The 21,770-nt window shown below is 44.5% G+C and overlaps 2 protein-coding genes across 3 annotated transcripts in view; one reads left to right on the top strand and one right to left on the bottom strand.

Moving 5' to 3' along the window:
• Gpr137b (G protein-coupled receptor 137B) overlaps positions 1-8,556 on the top strand; it is a 32,343-nt gene extending 23,787 nt beyond the window's left edge. Inside the window, exons 3-7 of the mRNA XM_048460907.3 lie at positions 139-361; positions 1,707-1,856; positions 3,785-3,913; positions 5,645-5,769; positions 7,599-8,556. Coding sequence (XP_048316864.1) covers positions 139-361; positions 1,707-1,856; positions 3,785-3,913; positions 5,645-5,769; positions 7,599-7,707 — 736 coding nt within the window. The 3' untranslated portion in view covers positions 7,708-8,556. The remainder of the gene's footprint in view (positions 1-138; positions 362-1,706; positions 1,857-3,784; positions 3,914-5,644; positions 5,770-7,598) is intronic.
• Positions 8,557-13,372: 4,816 nt separating this feature from the next.
• The window catches only part of Ero1b (endoplasmic reticulum oxidoreductase 1 beta), a 42,689-nt gene continuing 34,291 nt past the window's right edge, over positions 13,373-21,770 (bottom strand). The window contains exons 14-17 of one of the 2 annotated variants that reach the window (XM_048460904.3): positions 21,595-21,681; positions 20,107-20,240; positions 16,021-16,077; positions 13,373-13,677 (exon numbers count right to left, since the gene is read on the bottom strand). In XM_048460904.3, the coding sequence (XP_048316861.1) occupies positions 13,662-13,677; positions 16,021-16,077; positions 20,107-20,240; positions 21,595-21,681 (294 nt within the window). In that variant the 3' untranslated portion in view covers positions 13,373-13,661. Of the gene's footprint in view, positions 16,078-20,106; positions 20,241-21,594; positions 21,682-21,770 lie in introns of both variants that reach the window. The other variant, XM_085699235.2, reaches the window with a different exon arrangement.

Genomic DNA, 21,770 nt, shown 5'->3' with positions numbered 1-21,770 from the left:
AGGGAGGCACGCAACACATCCGCAAATGATGTGTGTTGACTACATCCAGCTGCCCCTGAGCATTTGCAAGGGATCGGTTCTGCGACCCAGAATGTAGCGCTCATAGGAAGTAACATCCTGGTGTCTCGTTGTCCCCAGGTTACCCCTCTACCTGGCCTCGCTCTTCATTAGCCTTGTGTTCCTGCTGGTGAATCTGACCTGCGCTGTGCTGGTGAAGACGGGAACCTGGGAAAGGAAGGTTATCGTCTCTGTCAGGGTGGCCATCAATGACACACTCTTTGTGCTGTGTGCCGTCTCTCTCTCCATCTGCCTCTACAAAATCTCCAAGATGTCCCTAGCCAACATCTACCTGGAATCAAAGGTAAGGTAGGAATGTGGCAAGTTCCTTATTCTGCAAATGACTTCCTGGCTTGCACCTAAAGCACAGCAGATCTTGCTCACCCTGCGGCTCACTGAACTTTGTGTGAACTTTTATTTCCAGGTGGCTTAGCATATATTAAGTGTGCAAAGTTGTTGGGAAAGCTCAGTCCGGTTTAGAGCTACATTTATTTAACTGTTAACTCAGTTTTGTGGTGCTAGAGATCAAACCCAGGGCCTGTGCATGCTAGGCAGCAGCTCCCACTGAGTTGCAGCCCTGCACATTTGAAAAATTCTTATTTGGAGACAAGGTTTTTGAAGTTGCCCCGGCTGGTTTTGAACTCAGCAAAGGCTAGCCTCAAACTGAAGGTCCTGTCCCTTAGGCCTCTGAGTAGTTAGGACTAGCAGAATGTGCCATTAGGCCTAGCTGAACCCACATCTTAATTGTCTACATTTAATTTTTGCCATAAAGTTCATTATCTTACTTCTAATACATGAGTTGTGCATAAAATTTTGAAAAAAAAAGCTCAGTTTTTAAAAGGGTTAAACGGTGCATGTCAGATATTGGCTGACCCCTGTGACAGATGAATGGTCCTTTGATTTAATGATGTGATTCAATGACTCTTCTTCAGTGCAGGACACAGTTAGTTCTGCTTTCCTGTGGTCCTTTAACTGAGGCAGAACCTGATAAAGCTTCATACAGAGGGATCAGTCACAGATAACCCAAGTGACCCCATCCCAGAGGCTGAGCAGAACTCCTGTGCTCCCAGCCTTGCAGGTTCTAGACTTTGAACAAGGCCGTGTGCATCCTGACCAGGGCTTGCGGGCTGTGCCAGGCAGTCAGCCAGGATCTTGTTACTGAACGGTGGGACTTAAGGGATTTGATGAGCTTTGTGACATTCTGGCTCTTAAGATCAAGGCCTTGGGGGCTGGGGTGATACCTCAGCCAGTGAAGCGCAGGCATAAGGACCTGGCTCCGACTCCCCCAGAAACCACATTAAATGTGGAGCTCAGCATCATGTGCTCGTAATCGCGGCGCTCAGCAAAGGGGCAGGAGGACCAGCAAGCTCCAGGTACAGTGAGACGAGTGACCCAGGAAGACACTGAGAGACACACGCGGAAAGAGGCCCGCAGGTGACCCTCTTAGTGGCATCGTCCCAGCCCCATGTTTTAGATGAAGGGAACAGAAATCTGAGAGGGAGGGGCTCAGATGCAGCAGGGCCTGGGGTGGGATGCTCTGGCAGCTCTGGCTGCCTTCCAAGGCTCTCTATTATCAAGGCCTGCTGGGTGACACCAGGGACGGGGCTGATGCATCTCAGGGGCCCACTCCTGTTGGCTTTGTCTTCCAGGGCTCATCGGTGTGTCAGGTGACTGCCATCGGTGTCACCGTCATCCTGCTCTACACCTCTCGGGCCTGCTACAATCTGTTCATCTTGTCATTTTCTCAGATCAAGAATGTCCACTCCTTTGATTATGACTGGTACAATGTATCAGACCAGGTCAGTGGGGGCATGACAAGGTGCTGCCTGCAAGGGGAGCAGGTCAGGGGATGGGATGAGGTGCTGCCTCAGTGGGGAGCAGGTCAGTGGATGTGGTGAGATGCTGCTTCAGTGGGGAGCAGGTCAGTGGATGTGGTAAGATGCTGCCTCAGGGACCAGGTCAGTGGATGTGGTGAGATGCTGCTTCAGTGGGGAGCAGGTCAGTGGATGTGGTGAGATGCTGCATCAGTGGGGACCAGGTCATGGATGTGGTAAGATGCTGCCTCAGTGGGGACCAGGTCAGTGGGACGTGATGAGGTGCTGCCTCAGTGGGGACCAGATTGGTGGGCACGGTATTGCTTCAGTGGGGACCAGATTAGTAGGATACAGTGAGTGCTGCCTGCTGGAAGGCCAGACTTCCCGTATCTGCTATTGTCCAGTCCTGCCCTGTGGGAGTTGATGGCCCACTGATGTGCAGACACAGATGAACCTCTGTGGTAGAGAAATGAACCCCTCTAGCAGGACTCTGTTGGATTGCTTTGCAATACTCGTTAGTGTTATCTGGAAAAGCAGCAGATACCTGCAAGTGTGTGAGTTCAGGTATGAGATCCCAGCAGTGCTCACAGCTGGAGCTGATTTAAGACCGTGAGATAAAAATAAAATGACCTCAGTGAGCTAAATCCACAATGGCTATATGCATACTATCCCTGGGAAAGATGAAACCATGGCTGTAACCTAGCAACCCTGGCCAACCGTGTCCCACAGGTGCAGCAGGGAGAAAGCTGGGCAAGGATGCTCAGGTCCACGTGCCATTTGAGGAAAATTAGACATGAGAATCCTAGACCTTAAGCTGTGGTCTTAAGCTCTTGATTTCAGAGGTGTTCATCATACACATAAGGGTTTTCAAGAGCAGACCAGTAGAGCCAGTACACACCATTCAAACCATCACCACTGCAGACCAGTACACACCATTCAAACCATCACCACTGCAGACCAGTACACACCATTCAAACCATCACCACTGCAGACCAGTACACACCATTCAAACCATCACCACTGCAGACCAGTACACACCATTCAAACCATCACCACTGCAGACCAGTAGCATCAGTGTACACGCCATTCAAACCATTACTACTGCAGACCAGTACACACCATTCACACCATCACAACTGTCCACTTGACCTTTTTCTCTTCCCAAACTGAAGCTTCATCAAGCAACAGATTTGGTTTTAACAAGTTACTTCCGTTTTTCTTTCAGCCAAGAGCTTCAAACCTCTATGTTTGGGTGCGATGGTTTTGAAGGGCTTGGCTTTGGTGGTTTCAAGCACCTGCGCCTCCTTGGGGAATGGGCGACTGCACTGGGCTGAGCTGCGGTTGTCAAGGAGACATAGGAGACATGAGTGCCATCTCCCTGTGGAGGAGTGAGGCAGCCTTCAGCATGATGTGCTGGAGGAGGCTTGAGGACCAGGCTGTGACTCAGTGTTCTCTTCCCAGTAATGGGCTGAGAAGCTGCCATATCCAGTTCCTCTCTACTCTGGGACCTTCCCTCCAGGAAGCCCCTGTGGCCTCCCCTTGGGCACTTCCTTGCTCAGGGGACTTTTCCTGGACAAACTGCCTGTGGTCAGCTCTTGTGGAGAATAGGGCGTGGCTATTGTGAAGATGAATCTGGACAGACAAGCTACTCTCCTTTAGGAGGAGTCCGGGCTGGGTGTGGGCTCTGGGTTCATCCCCCAAGCTGCAAAAGTAAATGAGTGGCCAGTCACAAATAGCCGTCCTAAATGGTCTCCACTGCTCTCCAGCTGGGGCCTGACCCATCACCGAGACCAGGTTTCAAAGTGTGGGCTTTAGGGGGGCATTTCACTGTACCTAGGGGTGTTCTCTGCTCTGTGTGCTCCACCACTGGTTGCCTGAGGTCTCCTGACTTCATTTTCTCCACTCTGGAACAGGCAGACCTGAAGAGCCAGCTGGGTGATGCCGGCTATGTAGTGTTCGGCGTGGTGCTTTTCGTGTGGGAGCTCCTACCCACCACCTTGGTGGTCTACTTCTTCCGAGTCAGAAGCCCCACGAAGGACCTTGTAAGTACTCTCTCTCTGGCACCCCGGCACCCCTAATCCTCCTGAAACCAGCAAGTAGGATTTCCCTCCCAGTTTTTCCGTGAAAAGTGACCATTGTGAGGTAGGCTCTCTATGACTCTTTCAAGTAGGATCTTCTTTCTCTTAATTCTCTTAAAGCTAACCCCCCCAAACGCATTTTCGTTATTTTGCAAGAGAAATGAAAATTAAGGTTTGTCTCATGGCCCAGGAACTAGCGAGAACCCTAGACCTTAAGCAGTGTTTGATCACAGACGTGGTTATCATACACACAAGGGTTTTCAAGAGCAGACTAATGAATCCCAATGCCACACAGTGTTCACTGCCCCCCCCCACATGCTGTTCTTTTAGCAGAAGACGGAGGGAGGTATGGCAGTTGGTAGGGTACTTGCCGAACACGCATGAAGCCCTGGGTTTGATCCGTAATACCACATAAACCAAGCATGTAATCCCAGCACTGGGGAGATAGAAGCAAGGGGATCAGAGGTTCAGTCATATTTGGCTGCGTAGTTAGTTCAAGGCCAGCCTGAGCTACATGATACTTTGAAAAAGACTGTTTGGAGACTCACTTTATCCCCAGAGCGATAGCAGCTCACCAGGGAGTGGGAGAGCAGGGCAGTGGCGTCACAGTGACCATGCTAAAGCCATCCACTTGTGCTTGGCCACATCTGCTGAGCCAACCCTCTAGAAGAGAAAACCAAGTCAGGTTCAGAATCCCCTGGAAGCCTTGCCGCACCATACAAGCTAGGGTACAGCTTTGTCTTCCTGAGCCATACACTCGGGGGGAGGGGCAGTGTGAGCGATGGGGGCGCAGGATGATGCATGTGGACACGGCACAGCTCCTGGTCCATACCCGGGTAACAGCCGCTTGCTGCTCTTTTCCCTACTCGCCTCTGAGTGGTCACTGCTGAGCCAGGCACAGGAAACAGACCAAGGTGAGGGGAAGATGGAGTCCAGCCTGGCTCTGCCTTCCCTGCCAGGATGGACTCCAGCAATGCCCACGTGCATTTTTTTGAGGATTCAGTTTGGGGCAAAAGAATGAAAGATTGAGGAACGACCTCCAAGAGCCTATGTGATTATACAGGTGTGTCTCCACATGGACTGTCTGCTTTAGTTTGGGGAACTTTTTGTCGTTTTGAGACAATCTTGCTGTAGAATACGGGCAGACCTCTTGCCCCAGCCTCCCAAGTGCTGGGATTGTAAGCGTGAATGGCCACGCCTGGCTATTTGGATGTATCTGTGAGGACTTAGAACAGTAATTCACCATTGGAACTAAGAACGCCATTGTGACATTTACACAGGTTTATGTTACCCTCGCTCCTCCTGACCTCCTTTATCTCACCAGCTCGTCTGTCCTCCTCCTGCTTTCGGGTCCTTTTTTACAAACTCCCTATAGATCCTTAAAGAAAGCAGCCCCTCCCTCCTCCATGATGCATTTTAGGGACTGGGGATGGTAGCTCAATTGGTAGAGTGCTTGCCTAGCATGCAGGGAACCTTAGGTTCAGTCCCGAGCACCTGAGAGGTAAAGGGAGGAAAGTCACAATTGAAGGTCATCTTTGGCTACTGAGGTTGAGGCAAGCCTGAGATTCATGAGACCCTGTTTTGATAAGAAGAAGAAAAAAAAACCAGGCACATTAAACACTTCAGCTAATGACGGTACTCCTCCCTCATGCTAGCAGGCAGTTGTGGATGCTAAATGATAACGTTTTCTTCCAGACCAGCCCTGGGATGGTCCCCAGCCATGGATTCAGTCCCAGATCTTACTTCTTTGACAACCCACGAAGATACGACAGTGATGATGATCTTGCCTGGAACATTGCTCCTCAGGGACTTCAGGGAAGGTAAGAGCCTTCTGGTGGGGAGAGACTACCCCTGAATAGAACTGCCCTGCATGGGACGTAGCCAGAGGTGAGAGAAAGCAAATGGTCTTTAAAAGATCCCCTCCCCCAGCATTCTTCCTACTCAGTATTCCATGGAATGCCTGATAGCTGTGCTGAGTTAAAGAAATCAACCTTTACTTATAGGACTCCTCCGAGCCTCCCCAGAGAGGGCCAGGGCATTTGCTGCTCAAATCACTCAGTGGAATATGATTTGGGACATTCAGGCGGACATCTTGGATCCTCTTTTAAGGACAGAGAATACATGACCAATAATCACTAGAGTGAATATATTTTAAGAACTAAAATTTGAAATTTGTCATCCTTTTTTTTTTTTTAAAGATTTATTTATTATGTATACAGGGTTCTGTCTCCATGTCTGCTTGCAGGCCAGAAGAAGGCACCAGACCTCATTGTAATGTAGATGGTTGTGAGCCACCATGTAGGTGCTGGGAATTGAACTCAGGACCTCTGGAAGAGCATCCAGTGCTTTTAACCGCTGAGCCAGCTCTCCAGCCCGAAATTTGTTATTCTTAAACAGTTATTTAGTAAGATATTCACAAATGTCACCTCATTCAGTGTTTGCTACAACCCTATGAGGCCAGTATAATTGAGTTCTCATGGGAGTCCCTTTGCTGGGTAAGCAGTGTGGCTGACCCTGGAGCACACTCTGTCAAAGCACATGGGAACTGCCCCCCTTTCTTGAAAACTCACTAGCAGATTGGTCTCAGTCTATTTTGGGGTGGGCACTTAGACATGTTAACATTCACCATGGTGTGTGTGTACTCAGGGCAGTAAACAAGCTGTACCTGGCTGCCTTCAACTAGTTCCAGTCTGGATAATAGCTGGGAAAGGGAAGATGGGAAGCACCCGCCCGTCAGGGCCAGGAGCAGCCCTCATGGCTTTGGTTTCTGCTCGCCTTGTGCATGATCTGCCCAGTGCTCAGAATACGGTGCTTGCTTTGCACTCTGTATAACTAACAGAGAAAGTCCTTGGGAATGAGGAGAGGGCTCTGAGAGGACCTTGGTTTGAGATACAGAGCTGAAACAGAACACATTCCTGTCTCCCTGGGTAGGGAGGAGAGACCCACGATCATATAAAAATGAAAAGCAAGGTAGCAGTTAAGGAAAAACACAGAGCAGCCATGTGAAGAGTACAGTCTCTGGAAGCAAGCTAATGTGCAAAGATTTCTCAATGTCAAAAGTTACCCTCCCAGAGTTCGGGCTCCACTTCTGCCTAAAACTGTTCTCTTAGCTACCCTGCTGGAACATTCCTAACCATTTCTTGCTAGAAGTTACCAAGAGCAGAGAGGAAAGTACTCTCACCCTGTGTACAGAGCAAGAAAAGACTGTATTTCATGACAGAGGAAAATAAAAACAGTATTCTGAGTTCTAATGAGATCTTAGATATTGCTTTTGAGAACTGTTGTAGGTGTTCACTCAACCCTGACAACAGCCCAACAAGGAAGTTACTAATGTCACTCCTGTCCCACAGATGAGGAACTTGAGACTTAGAAGTTGTCTGTCCAAAAGTACGGGTAGTGCACTATATTGCCACCTTAGGGTTCAGACACAATTTTTTTGCTAAAACTATGTTCTCTACAGTGGCTAGTTTTAGGTTCTAGTAGTTCCAGAGTTCTGAGTACTCACTGCAGAGTCCAGTAGACTTGAACACAGGCCACCAGAACTGTGTGTAGCTGTTGGTTGGAAAATGGACTTCAAGACACCTCATGAAGAACTGGGGTCTGTTGCTAATGTCAAGCCATTGAACTGGTTTTGTTTGTTTGTTTAAAGTTTTGCTCCAGACTATGATTGGGGACAGCAAAGTAACAGCTCCCTGGCCCAAGCAGGAACTCTGCAGCAAGACTCCACTTTGGATCCAGACAAAGCAAGCCAAGGGTAGTACCGGCTGACAGTCTGACAGTCCTGTGCAAGAGTCCTCTGTTGGAAACCTTCAGCCAGACAGACTGGATGACAGCTGAGTTTTCAGGGCACTTTTCCTTATGAAACAGGACTCCAGTTTTTTTTTTTTGCAATAGCTTCCTCATGGCTAGGTAGGACTAAGCAATAATTTAGAGTGATAAACTCTTAACTTTAGTGCTAGCAGAGAGCCTGGCTATTTCAGTGGGTATAATTTAAACTTTTAAAATAAGAGATTCTGTACTTTTATAAAGATGTATTTTATATAACTTAAATACTAATGCTAAAGTATACTAGGTTTTTTTCCTTGATTGTTATTGCAATGTATGTTGTAGTTTGCACAGATTTTCATGCATAATTCACTTTAAAACGTATAGACTACGTGGTCTAACAGTTTAAAGAGCCTTCCATCTGAAGGTCATGAAGGTCCCGGGGATTGTGAGCGCCACACGGATGGACTCCTGTAACTCCACTCCAGTGTTGAAAGTCAAGAGGAAGCAGAAGACCACGGTCTGTACGTGACAGGCTCCACAGCAGGAGTCTCTCCTGACCCCTGCCCACAGCCTGTGCTTCTTCACCGACAGCCCTACTGTGCACACTCCAGGAACAAACGGAAGCTGTCAAGATGCACTCGCCAACACTAGTCAGCCGCCTCGGCCGTGTGGGTAGCCATTTTGTAGTTTTCTTCAGCCCAGTTTAACTGAATACTCACTACCTCAGCAGGAAGGCAAGAGCGCCTTCCCTGACTCAGCCAGTGCTCGCTATAGCCAACAGTAAGCCACGAGCTCCCCACAGAGTGTTAACAATAAACATTTCTGGCCCTCAAGCTAAAGGACTGTGGACTCCTGACAGCTTTTCTGTAAACCATGCCTGTTTACTGTGTGAGCTGTACATGGTGCTCATGGCCTGTGATTTTAAACAGTACTCCGACCATATGTTGAAAGCTATGGGTGTGAAAAAGTGGGTTCTGTCTATGTGGTAGCAGGACCCCATCTCAGCCAGATAGTGTTTCCAGACAATGTTCCCATGTGCCATCTCAGGGCTCCCCTGGGTGTATCCCAAAATGGCAATCCCAGAGGCTAGATGCTCTGGCTTCTCACAGACTGCACCATCTGGTCACCAGGGCCGGAAGGCAAGTCTCGCTCACAGGCTCTAGCCCACTTCACACATCTCTCCTGCTGTCCTAGAGTTCGGGGATCTAACAGGGACAAGCCCACTCTCTCCTATTTAGATGTATTTAAAGTTGGTTTCAAATGGGTTGTGATTGGATTTTCATTGGATAGAACACCAAATTGAAGACCTACACAGCCCCTCACTACATCTTTGCTTTCAAGCATGAGCAAACGTCTGGGTTACAAGCCATCCAAAATAGTTATTTGCCAGGGTGAACTCCACGCAGAGGCAAAGCCTGCACGAGTTGCCTAACTCAGTAGTTTACAGTAACAGTGTATAAGACAGCTTATCTGTCAGTGTACCTGCAACTGTGCACTGTTGCAGCCAGTGCCTGTGTCCAGCCCCTGTGTCCTTGTCTCCAGCAGCAGCCGAGGGCAGGGCTTTCTGAAGAGCACAGCAACATCAAGATAGTTCTGTATGCACTTATTTTATAGCACATGCACACTTTATAGTTTGTCACGGAGAAGACAGGCACCCAGCATTAACCAAGCTATGATCCACTTTTACGATAATGATGTCAGCTATTTATTTTTTATTGGAAAGGACAAAATGATATGTCTATGGAATCTCACCATTGTTTAAAAAGACTATTAACTCTTAAATGCTGTCCCCACAGGCTGGAATATAATAAACATGGTGGCCATGGATCCCATGTAGGGAAAGAGGTCTGAGCTTCCTCTGCTAACAAAACTGCTCCTAATGTGTTAGATTAAACATAGGGAAAGAAAAGTTCATGTTTACAACCCCATGAAATTAAAACCTGGTCATATTAAAGCTTGAAATGCACAGGGTCAAGCCGGGTATTATGCTTGCATTCCCAACACTAGGTCAAGTTTGAGGCCAGCCTGAGCTATAGCAGTACCAAAAATGTGGTACCAGCTTTGAGATCTGCTGTAACAAGAACAGGGCACACACGATTTGGACTGCTGGAAAAGTCATTTGCCCACACAGCTAAGGATCTGGCCAAGCTATGTTTGTAGCTATCATTGACTGGCATATATTCCATTAGACGGTTAGCATCCAAGTGTTAGGAGTTGTGAGCTACAAGTTAGTACAGCATACATCCAGGTCACATTGTTTTCCTTGTGGCTGCAGCAAGGATGGAATCCAGGGCCTTACTCAGATATGGCCAATGCTCTACCACTGAGCTGTATCCTCTGCTCTTGTCAACCCTGTTTTGACTGTGTCAGACACATAATAGCTGTTCTGGTCCCATGTTTATCTGCATAGGTTAGGTAAACCTTAGTGCCTCCCAAATTCCCCCTTCACTAAAACTCAACTGCTTTTTGTGAACAACAGTGTCGAACCAACACTTCTCCCCTATGAAGAACAAAAGCAGTGTTAGTTACTGTGGGTACTTGAGAAGCACTATGAGAATCTCATTCGGACCTGCATAGTGTATTATGTATCACTAGAACATTGTGTACCCATATGCATGTGTACCTGCACAGTGGCCGTCAAATCTAGACCTTACACCTGCTAAGCAAGTGCTTTGCCACTGAGCTACAAACATTCCACCCCTGTTGTTTGTTCTACTACAAGGTTACAAATAACTTATCAAAATTCACAAGTGAAGACAACTATTTTAGAAAAGAATTCTCTCACTTTTACCAGACAGAGATCTAAGCAGACTGGTGCAGAAGTGCTTCAATGTCCACTTCCACTTTATCCAGTATGAGCTCTTCACAGCTTCTGATGGGACCAGGTGGGGGGCTACTGAACGGAACAGGCTCCAGTCAGCTCTCAGCAAAGACTAAACTAATTAGACAAAGTGAGAAAACTTTTAAAATGGGACTGTGAAGACATGCTGTGTAATTCAGTGTCCACTGGGTGTCTCTGCTGGACTGACTGCAGTTGTCATGATTTGGACCTGAGACAATACAGAGGATCGCACATTAACTTCCTCTTATCTCCTGGTAGGGACATGAAGGTCCCTCTCCCAAAGAACAAAATGCCTGGCACTTGCTGTAGCCATCCCTATGTCCCAAACTATTGGACTCCCAATACCTTTACCTCATCCTTGCCCTGGGTAGGTACTGTGTTCAGTATGGACTCATGCAATCCAGGCTTGTGATCCTTGGATCCAAATGTAGGGTCTTGGCAACGCCTACAGATATCCACAGCTGCCTTCTCCAAACCTTGATCTGCCCCTGCTGTTTTCTGATGTAGATACCTTACCGGTGGCTTCTTTTCCCTAAGTCTCATCTGGTTAACACCTCAAATTCTGACTTTCTATGCTCTCCACAGACCGTTTGTCCCTGGCACCTAGTTAGAACTAGAGTTTAGAGGCCCACTTTATTCGGCTTATATGAGCCTCAAAATTCTTCCTTTCTACCAACCCTTGTTCATGTAACTGTTACCCATGTTTCTGACACCCACTAGTATTTCCCAGTCATGGTGTTTTTTCAAGACCCTAACTAAAGCATAAAAGGGCGCTTGCATTCAGATAAACAGTGCTTTCCCAGGGCTGCTGTGTCTGTGGAGCTAAGCATCCTTCCTGAAGTTCTCTATAAATAAACTTACCAGCCCCATCCAAGGCTTCCAGTCTACAGAGCAGAGGCCTGTCAAAGGCTTTGCCCAGCTGTAGGTACACCCCAGGCAGCTTGGCCTGTGTGGTTTGATGAGGCCCTGACTGGCAGCTGTCAAATCGCTTTCCCCAGTCAGTGTTCTGGCAGCGTCAGGAGGCTCCCTGGACTTCTGGGAATATTTTAGGTGGCGCGTGGCCTCAGTGGCATTTTCTTCAGGTGTGGTCTTACTATAAATGGAATGGAATATGTTTGGGCTATAGAAGCTGAGCTATGTGGTGGCAAGAGTGTTTTGCTCATTGCTATATTCCCAGACCCCTCGAGAGTCAAAATCCGTTCTTTTCAGAGCTGCCCTTAAGTAACTCTTGTACTTTTACCAAGCTTAGCACTCACTGAAGGGCTCCCCCATTTATGAGTCTTTAACAGATACCCAATTTTTAAACAAATAAATGGGGGAGGGAATTTTTTTTTGTTTGTTTTGTCTTACTATATGAAGGTAAGTCCCAAATCATTCTTGGAGACTTTGTCTTACCATGGGTGCTGTGACAGACCCCTATGAACCGCTCCATTTAGTAAGAGTGCTCAAATTACCCCGGGTAGTTAAAATCTAAGGGGGTCTTTCCAGTGTGAGGCTGAGTTAGAAGAATAAAGCAAAACCATTAACACTTCTGAAAAAAAAAATACCGGTGGATTGCTGTCTTGGTCTGAAGTAAGGAAGCTATTCTGTGAGCTAATACAGAAGCCACCACAGAATCAGTAAATCCGACTAGAAAACAGCATGGAAAACCATGAGAGCAAACAAAGCCAAATCAACTAGAAGACTAAGCTGCTCGTCACACTTGAAGGACTAATATTAACAGGTGAGGTTCTGATAACCACGTGGTCATAGTGGACAAAGATCAGTAAGCAGAGCCAGGGGATGCTTTCATATATTAAAAGTTGTTCATTTTATATAGTTAGGCAGACCACAGTGTCCAAGTGTAGCATCTGAATACCATCTCTGACAGGGATGTTGTGGGTGAGCAGCACTGTCAGACGGTAGGTGGCATGTGAACAGAACCAGCCTCTGGAAGGCAGAGTCTGTCAGTGCCTTTCAAAAATCAGTGTGTGGAGTCTCTCACTTTTGAATACTTACCGTAGAGATGCACGTAAAATGTGACATGACGTGGACAATGTCTAGAATCAACTCAAATGCTCAAGAATGGTACTGTTCAACTAAATAATGGCACAGCCATGGTAAGGATGCCCAGCAACCACTAAAGTGAAAAGGTTGTCTGTGATATGTGGCCTCTGCAATATCAGGTGATAAAAAGCAAATGGTATGTATGTGATGTCACTCCAAGATAAAGAGAAATAAGGCTTTATGTTTATATATGTTGGCTATTTTTTTTTTAAAAAAAGGTATGGATGGAAATACAAAAAGCCAAGGGAAGAAGGCATCTGTGTGCACTGTGGCATTGTGTTTTTGGTATAAAATGTGTTTTTAACCACATGAATGTACCACCTATTCCTATTCAGAAAGTTAAATAAAACAAGCATTTTTTATAAAGCCTATGGCTCAATACAAATCAAAGAATGCCAAAGTTCCTATACTTTGATTGAATATAATAGGCCTTTACAGAAATGACACAAATGGCCCTCATTATCAGTAGAGGCTCTGGAGCCATGGGTTCTGGTGGCACTTTCAGGCTCCACAGCCATGAGTTGTGAATTTGGCTGAGTCTCAACTCATCTGTTTTTATGCTTTAAGAAATAACTGTACTTACCACCTAGTGCGCTGGTGACGAGCTGATGCATGTGGTACCCTAAGCACAGGCTGCCAGTGCCTGACATTGTGACTTCAAGAAGATCCCCCTCAGACGATGCAGACGTGTATTTTCTTCCTGATTCTTAAGTTATAATTGATTGCTCTTGAAATGGAGGAAGAAAAAAAAACCAAAGCAACAAAGATTGCAGAAGCATGTACTTTAATTCATGGTCTAGATTCTGGTAGGTACAACAGTGAATTATATGGAATTCTCTGAAAACTCAAAGCTGCACCTGTAGATGTTACTTCAAACAAAGAACATGAGGATTTCTGTGCTTGGCTTGTGCCATGGAATTTCCATGACACCGTGTACCTGGTCTGAGCTTCTGGTGACTAGCCTTGACTTCTGCAGCTGCTGGGAGGCCTACTGTGAACTGTGTCCAGATGTCCAGCTGAAGGCAGTGCTGAGAAGACCAGCACAGCCGTCCTTCCTTATGCACAGTGGCACCTAGGCAGAGTCGAGAAATACGGCATAGCATTTCACACACACGACACAGAAGGCCAACATTTGACTTGTCAACTTTCAAAACTGAGGTCTTGTTGTTTTGGCTGATCTGCCACATAATCCAAAACAGGAGGCGTACTGACTGACCATTTTAGTGTGTACAGTGTGTCTACCGCGAATGCCACTACAGGAAAACAAGCATAGGCCACCAAGGGAAAACACTTGCTCTTCTTCACGCTGATTATGTCACCAGGTATAATCATTCCCATCCATTTTGCTTGTCAGGTGCTAGATTTTTACAGTAGGCGACGAGACACAGACAGACAGACAGCACGTTGTGGCTCGGCTGTCGAGCGCTCTCAGTGTAGGCTCTCAGCACTGGTGCAGAACTGCAGACAGCCTCCTAAGGATCAGCAGCGTACAGTCTCCACAGTCCTCAGATGCATGGAAATATATGCCACGCACACAACCGTAATGCACGTAAAAGTTATCCAACGAACATCAACTGAGGAAATTCAGTGAAACCTTGGGTACATTCTAACTTAATCACGGCTTCTCAATTTCCTAGCACACACTCCAACACTACTGTGTGTCCTAAGCTTGGAATAAATCACAGTTAAGAAAAATTCAGCAAGTGGAAATGAAGTTTTTTTCTGAAGCCAATAGTGTAAAACAATAGCATCTAACTGCAGTAATGGTAAGTAACATTACCAAATTGACCTCTGCATTTAAAATAAAAACAAAAAGTGCAAAATTTTCACATTTCCTTACATTCTAAATGGACACTACAGAACATTTCTTACTAATGCACTAGCGAGGTCACTGGTATTTACTTTGTGGGCTTCTGTCTTACAGTGGCCCACTCCCATCACACGGCAACACTTGCAACTCTTTAAAATAAAAAGCAAAAAAACAAAGCCATCTTAAAAAAATAATCAATCTATAAAATTCACCACTATCAACAAAACATAAGTTTATAAAGGTTAGAAATTAGGAGGGAAATAAGTAGTGAGGCCTCAGTCCCCCATCAGCCCTCCACAGTGGATGACGAAGCACTGAGAGAGGAGGGAGCCAACTCAATCTAGTACACACCATGAAGTCACAAGGAAGACAGGTCAGACTTTGGCAGATAAGATGTGGGTTTAAGAGCACTTACTGTTTACTTCAGAAAGACGGAATCTAAGGAAAAGTGAGACTTTGGACTCGCATTACTTCCACACAGATAAAAACCTTTCAAGTAATCTCATTATCCACTGCCACCTTTAAAAGAACCAAGATTTAAAATATTTAAAGACTTTAAAAACCAGGTTTAAAAAATGACAGTCTAGGGTCTTCCAGTCCTCTACTGTCTTAAGTCACACCACGGACGGCTGATCTGGGATGAACTGAAGATGGAAAAGGGGGGAAGTGACACTCCTGCCAAAGCATCTCACCAGACAGAATCACACCAAGAGGTAGAGGATTGCATAGATTGTGTCAAAATCAAATATTGAAAATGCTTACTTTAAAATAGCAAAATTTGTGTATAATGCAATTAGCATTATAAACCCACAGGATCCCATTCAAATTTTATGAATAAACAATCCATTAAATAAATAGGGCTTTTCATAAAGTAACTGAAAATGTTTATAATTAGGAGAGGAATGACGAAGTCCAAAGAAGAGGAACTGTAGGCTTTAGGGAATGGACACCCCACTCTGAGCCAGCCTGGTGTACACAGGACATCTGGCTAAGTATGCATGGGAGGGCACTCACCCACCTCCACCAAGGCAGGTCCCTTTAGGCCAAAACCAAAGCAGCAACAGCAACTAAACAACTAAACTTCTTAAAGTGGTTGAGTCCTGGGAAATCATCCAGAACTTCTCTCACTAAGCACTGAAAGGCCTATTCATTATAGTGACAGCCCCGTATCACACAAGATGACACACAGTGTTAGGCAAGGCGAAAACACTAACTACAGCACTGACAACTTTCTGTCACTGAGACCAGCCCTAGGCAGCACTGGTTCCCTAGTTCTTCTATCACAGACTGAATAGTCTTCTCAGGATAAACACAGTCATTTAAAGTTTGACAACAAGGAATGTAGGGTAATACAATACAAACAAAACCAATGTGAAACAAACATGGAATTAGTATAACTTACAATTTTAAAGTATATACTTCATTTATAAATATCTCTAATCGATATTCTATTAAGGATCATAAATATTCAAGTGAACATTTAAATTTTCTCTTTAAGAGTTCAGAATTCTTGAAGTCTTAGACACTTTGTCTGCTCAATGTCCAAAGCTAAAAGGCTTCACATAGTCCGTTATGTCTACAGAGACATAGAAAAGTCTTCATTACCTCCTGTGCTGTAATAATGCTTTAAAGTTCTGTAATTCTCTTATGCTTGTAGAAAGCCTACAGGAGGAAAACAAGTGCATATTAATAAGGACAGCTGATGAGATGTGCACACATTTCAAATGCTGATACTGGATCCTTGAGCTGTATAACCTGGAAGCAAAAATCTAAAAGAACCAAACACTAAATATTGAGAATTTCATTTTATTTACTTTATTTTTCATTGCATATATTTGGGTTTTATTGCTGGGAAACATGCAAAACTAAAACTGAGATAATGCTAAACATCTACAAAGTTTCCAACTACAGAAAATGCCAAAATTCTTATGTTCAAATCCACATCACAGACACACTGAGTGTGCTCCCTTCCACTGTCTGAAGAACTAAGTCCAGCATACAAAGTGACACAGGCAGGAGATCTGGGTGTTTAGAAGGAGGTAGGCACCGTAGTGCTATAAGGTAAGTTAACCCTTACTTGAGCAGACAATTGGAGGAAAGCCTAGAAATAAAATCTTTCTAGGCCTACCCTGTATGGAACATTTTATAAAAGGAAGTTACTTTATATTCTTATATCAAGTCTTTCAATCTCTGGCCTCTGGTTTTTTGTTTTGTTTTTAACTTTAATTAGAACTGGATTTATAAGGATATTTTCATATATGTATACAATGTGTCTTAAAATATATTCTACCCCTGCTTTCTCCATTCTCATCCCTCCCCCATCTCATTAATGTTTTGTTACCCTAGTTTTCTTTAATGTCATTTATACAAACATGGTGTGTGTGTGTGTGTGTGTGTAGGCGGAGACTGCTCATTCATTTCCCAAGTGCCCAAACCCAAATAATAATGTAGAAACTATATTAATTACAACACTGCAACACTGTTTGGTCAATAGCTTATGCATATTTCTAGCAAACTCTTACATCTTAAGTTAACCCATTTCTATTAGTCTGTGTATCACCATGAGACTGTGGCCTACCAGTAAGGTTCTGGCCAGTAGCTGGTGTCTTTCTCCTTCAGCAGCTATGTGGCATCTCCCTGACTCCACCTTTCTCTCTTTATCTCTGTTCAAATTTCTACCTGGTTTTACTAGGCCATTGGCTGAAACAGCTTCTTTCATAACCAATGTAATAAAACATATTCATAGCATACAGAGGGGACTCCCACGTCATCTGTGTTGTGTGTGTGTGTATAAAATCTGTATCCACAAATGACAGAAAACATTGTCTTTCTGAGCCTGATGTGATTCACTATCTTGAGTTCCATCCACTTCCCTACAAACAGTATAACATCATTATTCTTTATACTATAAAACGAATTCTGTATATGTACTACGTTTTCACTATAGTATTAGACATGATGGCATCTGGCTCTGGGGGTGGTAAAATGACTCAATTCCGACTCTGATGTAAACTGTTGGTAGCTCTCTTGGAGCCAGGGCAACTCAGACCCAGTATGCAGTCAGGAGCAGAGAAACGTAGTGACTCATGGGATGCCTGTTTTGGCAAGAGATAGAAAGTGCAGAGAGAGCACAGAGAAACAAAGGATGAAGCAAACCTATGAGAATTTCGTTTTAAATAGATATGCTGTACCTCCATTAAAAGTGACAAGTCACAGGACTTTGGTTCTTTGGGCTTGCTTAGAAGGGCAAAGGAAGCCAATTCATCTATCTTCACATCAATACTACAGATGAGAGCTAGGTGTGGTGGTGCACGCCTTCAATCCCAGTACTCAGGAGGCTGAGGCAATGGATCTCTGAGTTAGGAGGTAGCCTGGTCTACAGAGTGAGATACAGGACCGCCAGGGCTACCAAAGAAACCCTGTCTTCAAAACAAAACAACAAAGACTGTAGATGAAGGGCAGAAACAGTGCCATGAATGGCTCACAAGTATTTGTTGTGTCCTACAAGGTCCTTCCCAACTCCCATTACCTATCTACATTTATGGTACTGTGTAAGTGATTGCCAACGAATAAATAAGCAGCTCAAACCCAGAAATAAAATTCTGGGATGCAAAGAAATGAAAAACCTACAAGTTCATTTTTCCTAATGTACAAAATTCAGGGTTAATCAATCAAAACTCCAGTATTTCTCTTCTATAACCTAGTAACACAGTGTACACTGCCAACTACTCTTTTTCTTTACCCAGTACTTGAAGAGTTCCTGTTTACTGGGAGCTTAGGAGGCCACAGGCAATGATATGAGCCCCATCAAGTGTATATACTCAAGTAACTTAAAGAATGCAACAACAAAAGGTAGCTAGAACTTTGCTTTTACATTTTAGGTAAAATCAGGTTCAAATCATGTATTTTTCCAGGATCCCCAGTGTGGTAGTTTGAATGTAATTGGCCCCCATAATCTCATAGGGAGTGGTGCTATTAGGTGTGGCTTTGTTGGAGTTGGTATGGCCATGTTGGAGGAAGTGTGTCACTGTGGGGGTAAGCTTTGAGGTTTCCTATGCTCAGGATACCACCCAGTGTCTCAGTCGACTTCCTGTTACCTGCAAGATGTAGGACTTTCAGCTCCAGCAGCATGTCTGCCTAGATGCTGTCATGCTCTCCACCATGATAATGGATTGAGCCTCTGACATTGCAAGCAAGCCACCCTCAATTAAATGCTTTCCTTTATAAGAGTTGCTGTGACCATGGTGAGTCTTCACAGTAATAGAAACCTTAACTAAGACATCGAGCTAGTAAGCCGGGCAGTGGTGGTACACGCCTTTAATTCCAGCACTCAGGGAAGCAGAGGCAGGCGAATCTCTATGAGTTTGAGGCCAGCCTGGTCTACAAAGCGAGTTCCAGGACAGTCAGAGATACACAGAGAAACCCTGTCTCGAAAAACCAAGAAAAGAAAAGAAAAGAAAAGAAAAAAGAAAAGAAAAGAAAAGAAAAGAAAAGAAAAGAAAAGAAAAGAAAAAAAAGACACCCAGCTAGCAGGTCGGTTCTGAGGTTCTGAAGAGGTGTACTGCTGGCAAATGGCAGGCCAGGATCCTAGGACTCCAAACCTGTTTCCTAGCCAGCACTCCCTAGGGGAGAATGGGCTCTAGATAAGAGCTGAAGCTAGAAGGGACATTTCTAAAAGCCAGTCATCAGCTGCTACCTTGTGAGCTGTATCTCAATTAGCACAGATGTCTTCACAGAGAGAAGAGCTGGACACAGCAGCTCACACCCTAGCACCAAGGGCTGAGGCAGATCAGAGTTCCAGGTCAGCTTGCACAAGAGCAAAACCCTGCCTAGATAAAAATATGTGGGGGAAACAGGTGAAGGCTTGGCATTAAGATGGGACATATCTAAGTTATCTTTAAAGTCATCGGTCTCCTTTGAATTTAAAATCACACTCATAAAACATACACATTAATCCCTGTCATCTGGTTCCAGTTTAAAAACAACTTTTCTCCATGATGTGACTTATTTTGCCCTACTGTTATAACACTGCATACAATTTCCTGATTCTTTTCCTTCTGCTTTATAACCCTCAACACTGCATAAATCTCCCTATAAATTCAAATTATATTTATACCCATTTCTGATATAAGAAGCAGTGTATGTGTATGTATAGACTTTCCTGATACTGAAAGAAATGGAATGTGGGAGAGGACTCCCACACATTGCTTAGGCAATACAGAGCAGGGAAAGGGCAGCATATCTTTGATTACTTCTCGATCATATCCTCCTCCTGTCTACTATACTACAGCAGACAGTAGCCAACTAAAGTAAAGAATTATTAGGAGACTCTTTCCCCCATGAAACTGAGAAGTTAAACTGAAAGGCACTGGTACTGGAAACTATCAGTTCTTCCTAGGACTGACAGAGAACTGACTGTGAGCCTGAAGGTCACACTAAGCAATCAGTTTAAGTTGTTATTTTGTTTTGTTTTGAGACACGCTTTTTACTACTTAGGCTAGGTTGGCCTTGAACTCACGATCTGCCTTCCTCAGCTCCTCAAGCTGGGGCTGAGTGTGTGCCATCACACCCAGCATTTGACTCTTCTGTTAGCAAACCAAACCAAAGCATGCCTTTGGGGGAAAAAGACAATCTGTGCAGTATAGTGAAGCCTTGAGGGAGTCAGGTCTCAGCTGCAGGTGCAATTCTTACCTTCCAAAAGCATTTACAAGAGCAACTATTTCCTGCCGGGTGAGCTGGAAGCCTTTAGATGGACTGTTCTCCGGAAGTTTCTGGATTTCTTTTTCAGAGAATAGTATCTTCAAGGCAGTTCCTAAGCCCTGAGTCTAAAAGAGAATATTCATAAACTTACATTAACGTCACACCATAGCTACTGTGAAGAACTGCTCAGTAAAGACACTGAACACCCTATGAGGGAGCCGGAGACATGGCCCAGCAGCTAGGAATGCTTGCTGCTCTATCCAGTGGCTCATAAGCACCTGTAACTCCAGCTCCAGGGAATCTGACATCTTCTACTGGCCTCTCTGGGTATGTGAGAGCACACACGCACACACACACACACACATACACACACCTAAATAAAAACAAGAAAAAATGATTTCTTTTAAAAATCCTACGAGTTGAGCTTTACGATACAGTGCTGGATTATGCGTAGAACATTGTCTATTCCCTCACAGGTCACATGTACATAAACACAACAATGCTCAGGAAAACTTGAGCAACCTGATGCTGGTTGAGCATGTTTCTGTCCCAGATGACTGAAGTGCCTGTTTTTATCATCAGAACCACAGTACTGACTTGGAATCTTGAAAGCACTAGTTTTTTTGTTTTTTTGTAGTGTTAGGGGATCAAACCTGCTCTACCTCAGCTCTCTACCCCAGACCCCTTAAACACAGTTGCTGCATTTAGAACCCTTAGCAATTCAAAGTTCCAAGAGCACTGCAACAATAAGATATTTCTCAGCACTAGAGAAAAAGAAAAATCTTAATTTCAGCACAGCTGCCTTTAAAATAATCCTATCTCACCAGCTGGTGCAGAAAGATAATAATAATGCCTTGAGAACAAAGCAAGACCTGTCTTTAAAAAAAATACCCACACAAACAAAAATTAATTTTGCCTTTTGACTTTCTGTACTTATCATCATCTTTGGAAGAAAATAAGGTAAAAATCAAATAATCCTCTGTACAATGAACATTAAGGCCTGCCCCACAGAACTTTAACATTTTGTGCTAGGTAGCCTTTCACCACTGAAACAAACCATGTCCAAAATTTGATGTTTAGGGCTTATATAACCAATTTTAAATATGAGTCTAAGATGGTACTAAGACAAGGAACACAAAAATGTGCTTGCTCATGAATCAGTCTAGTAGTGTTATCTTTCAGTAACAATACAAAAAAGCCACACTTGGATCTCCTTGTTTCCAAACACTAATTCATTGGACAACAAATAAATCTTGATAAAACTAAGCAGCTGGGCAGTGGTGATGAATTCCTTTAAGCCCAGCACTTGGGAGGCAGAGCCAGGTAGATTTTTGTGAGTTCAAGGCCAGCCTGTTCTTCAGAGCTAGCTCCAGGACAGCCAGGGCTACACAGAGTAACCCTGTCTCTAAAAACAAAAACAAAGTAAGCAGAAAAATGTAAGGCTATGAACAGTCTGAAAAGGAAAGACAACACACACACCTGTAATTTCCCCCACAATCTGCACTTATCACATCCCACACAGTCCATGATACGGGAGATGTTCTTGAAATGTAACCGGAATTCCTCCTGATGTGCAGAAAATACCAGAATTAGACTTTTGAAATTAAGCTACATTTGGTTGAATTATATATAGAATAAAGTTTTGAAGTTTACAA

This window comes from Myodes glareolus, chromosome 14 (genome assembly GCF_982192425.1).
Source record: "Myodes glareolus chromosome 14, mMyoGla1.1, whole genome shotgun sequence".
NCBI lineage: Eukaryota > Metazoa > Chordata > Mammalia > Rodentia > Cricetidae > Myodes > Myodes glareolus.
Note: the sequence above shows the minus strand (reverse complement) of the source record. Positions and strands in the feature narration are given on the sequence as shown.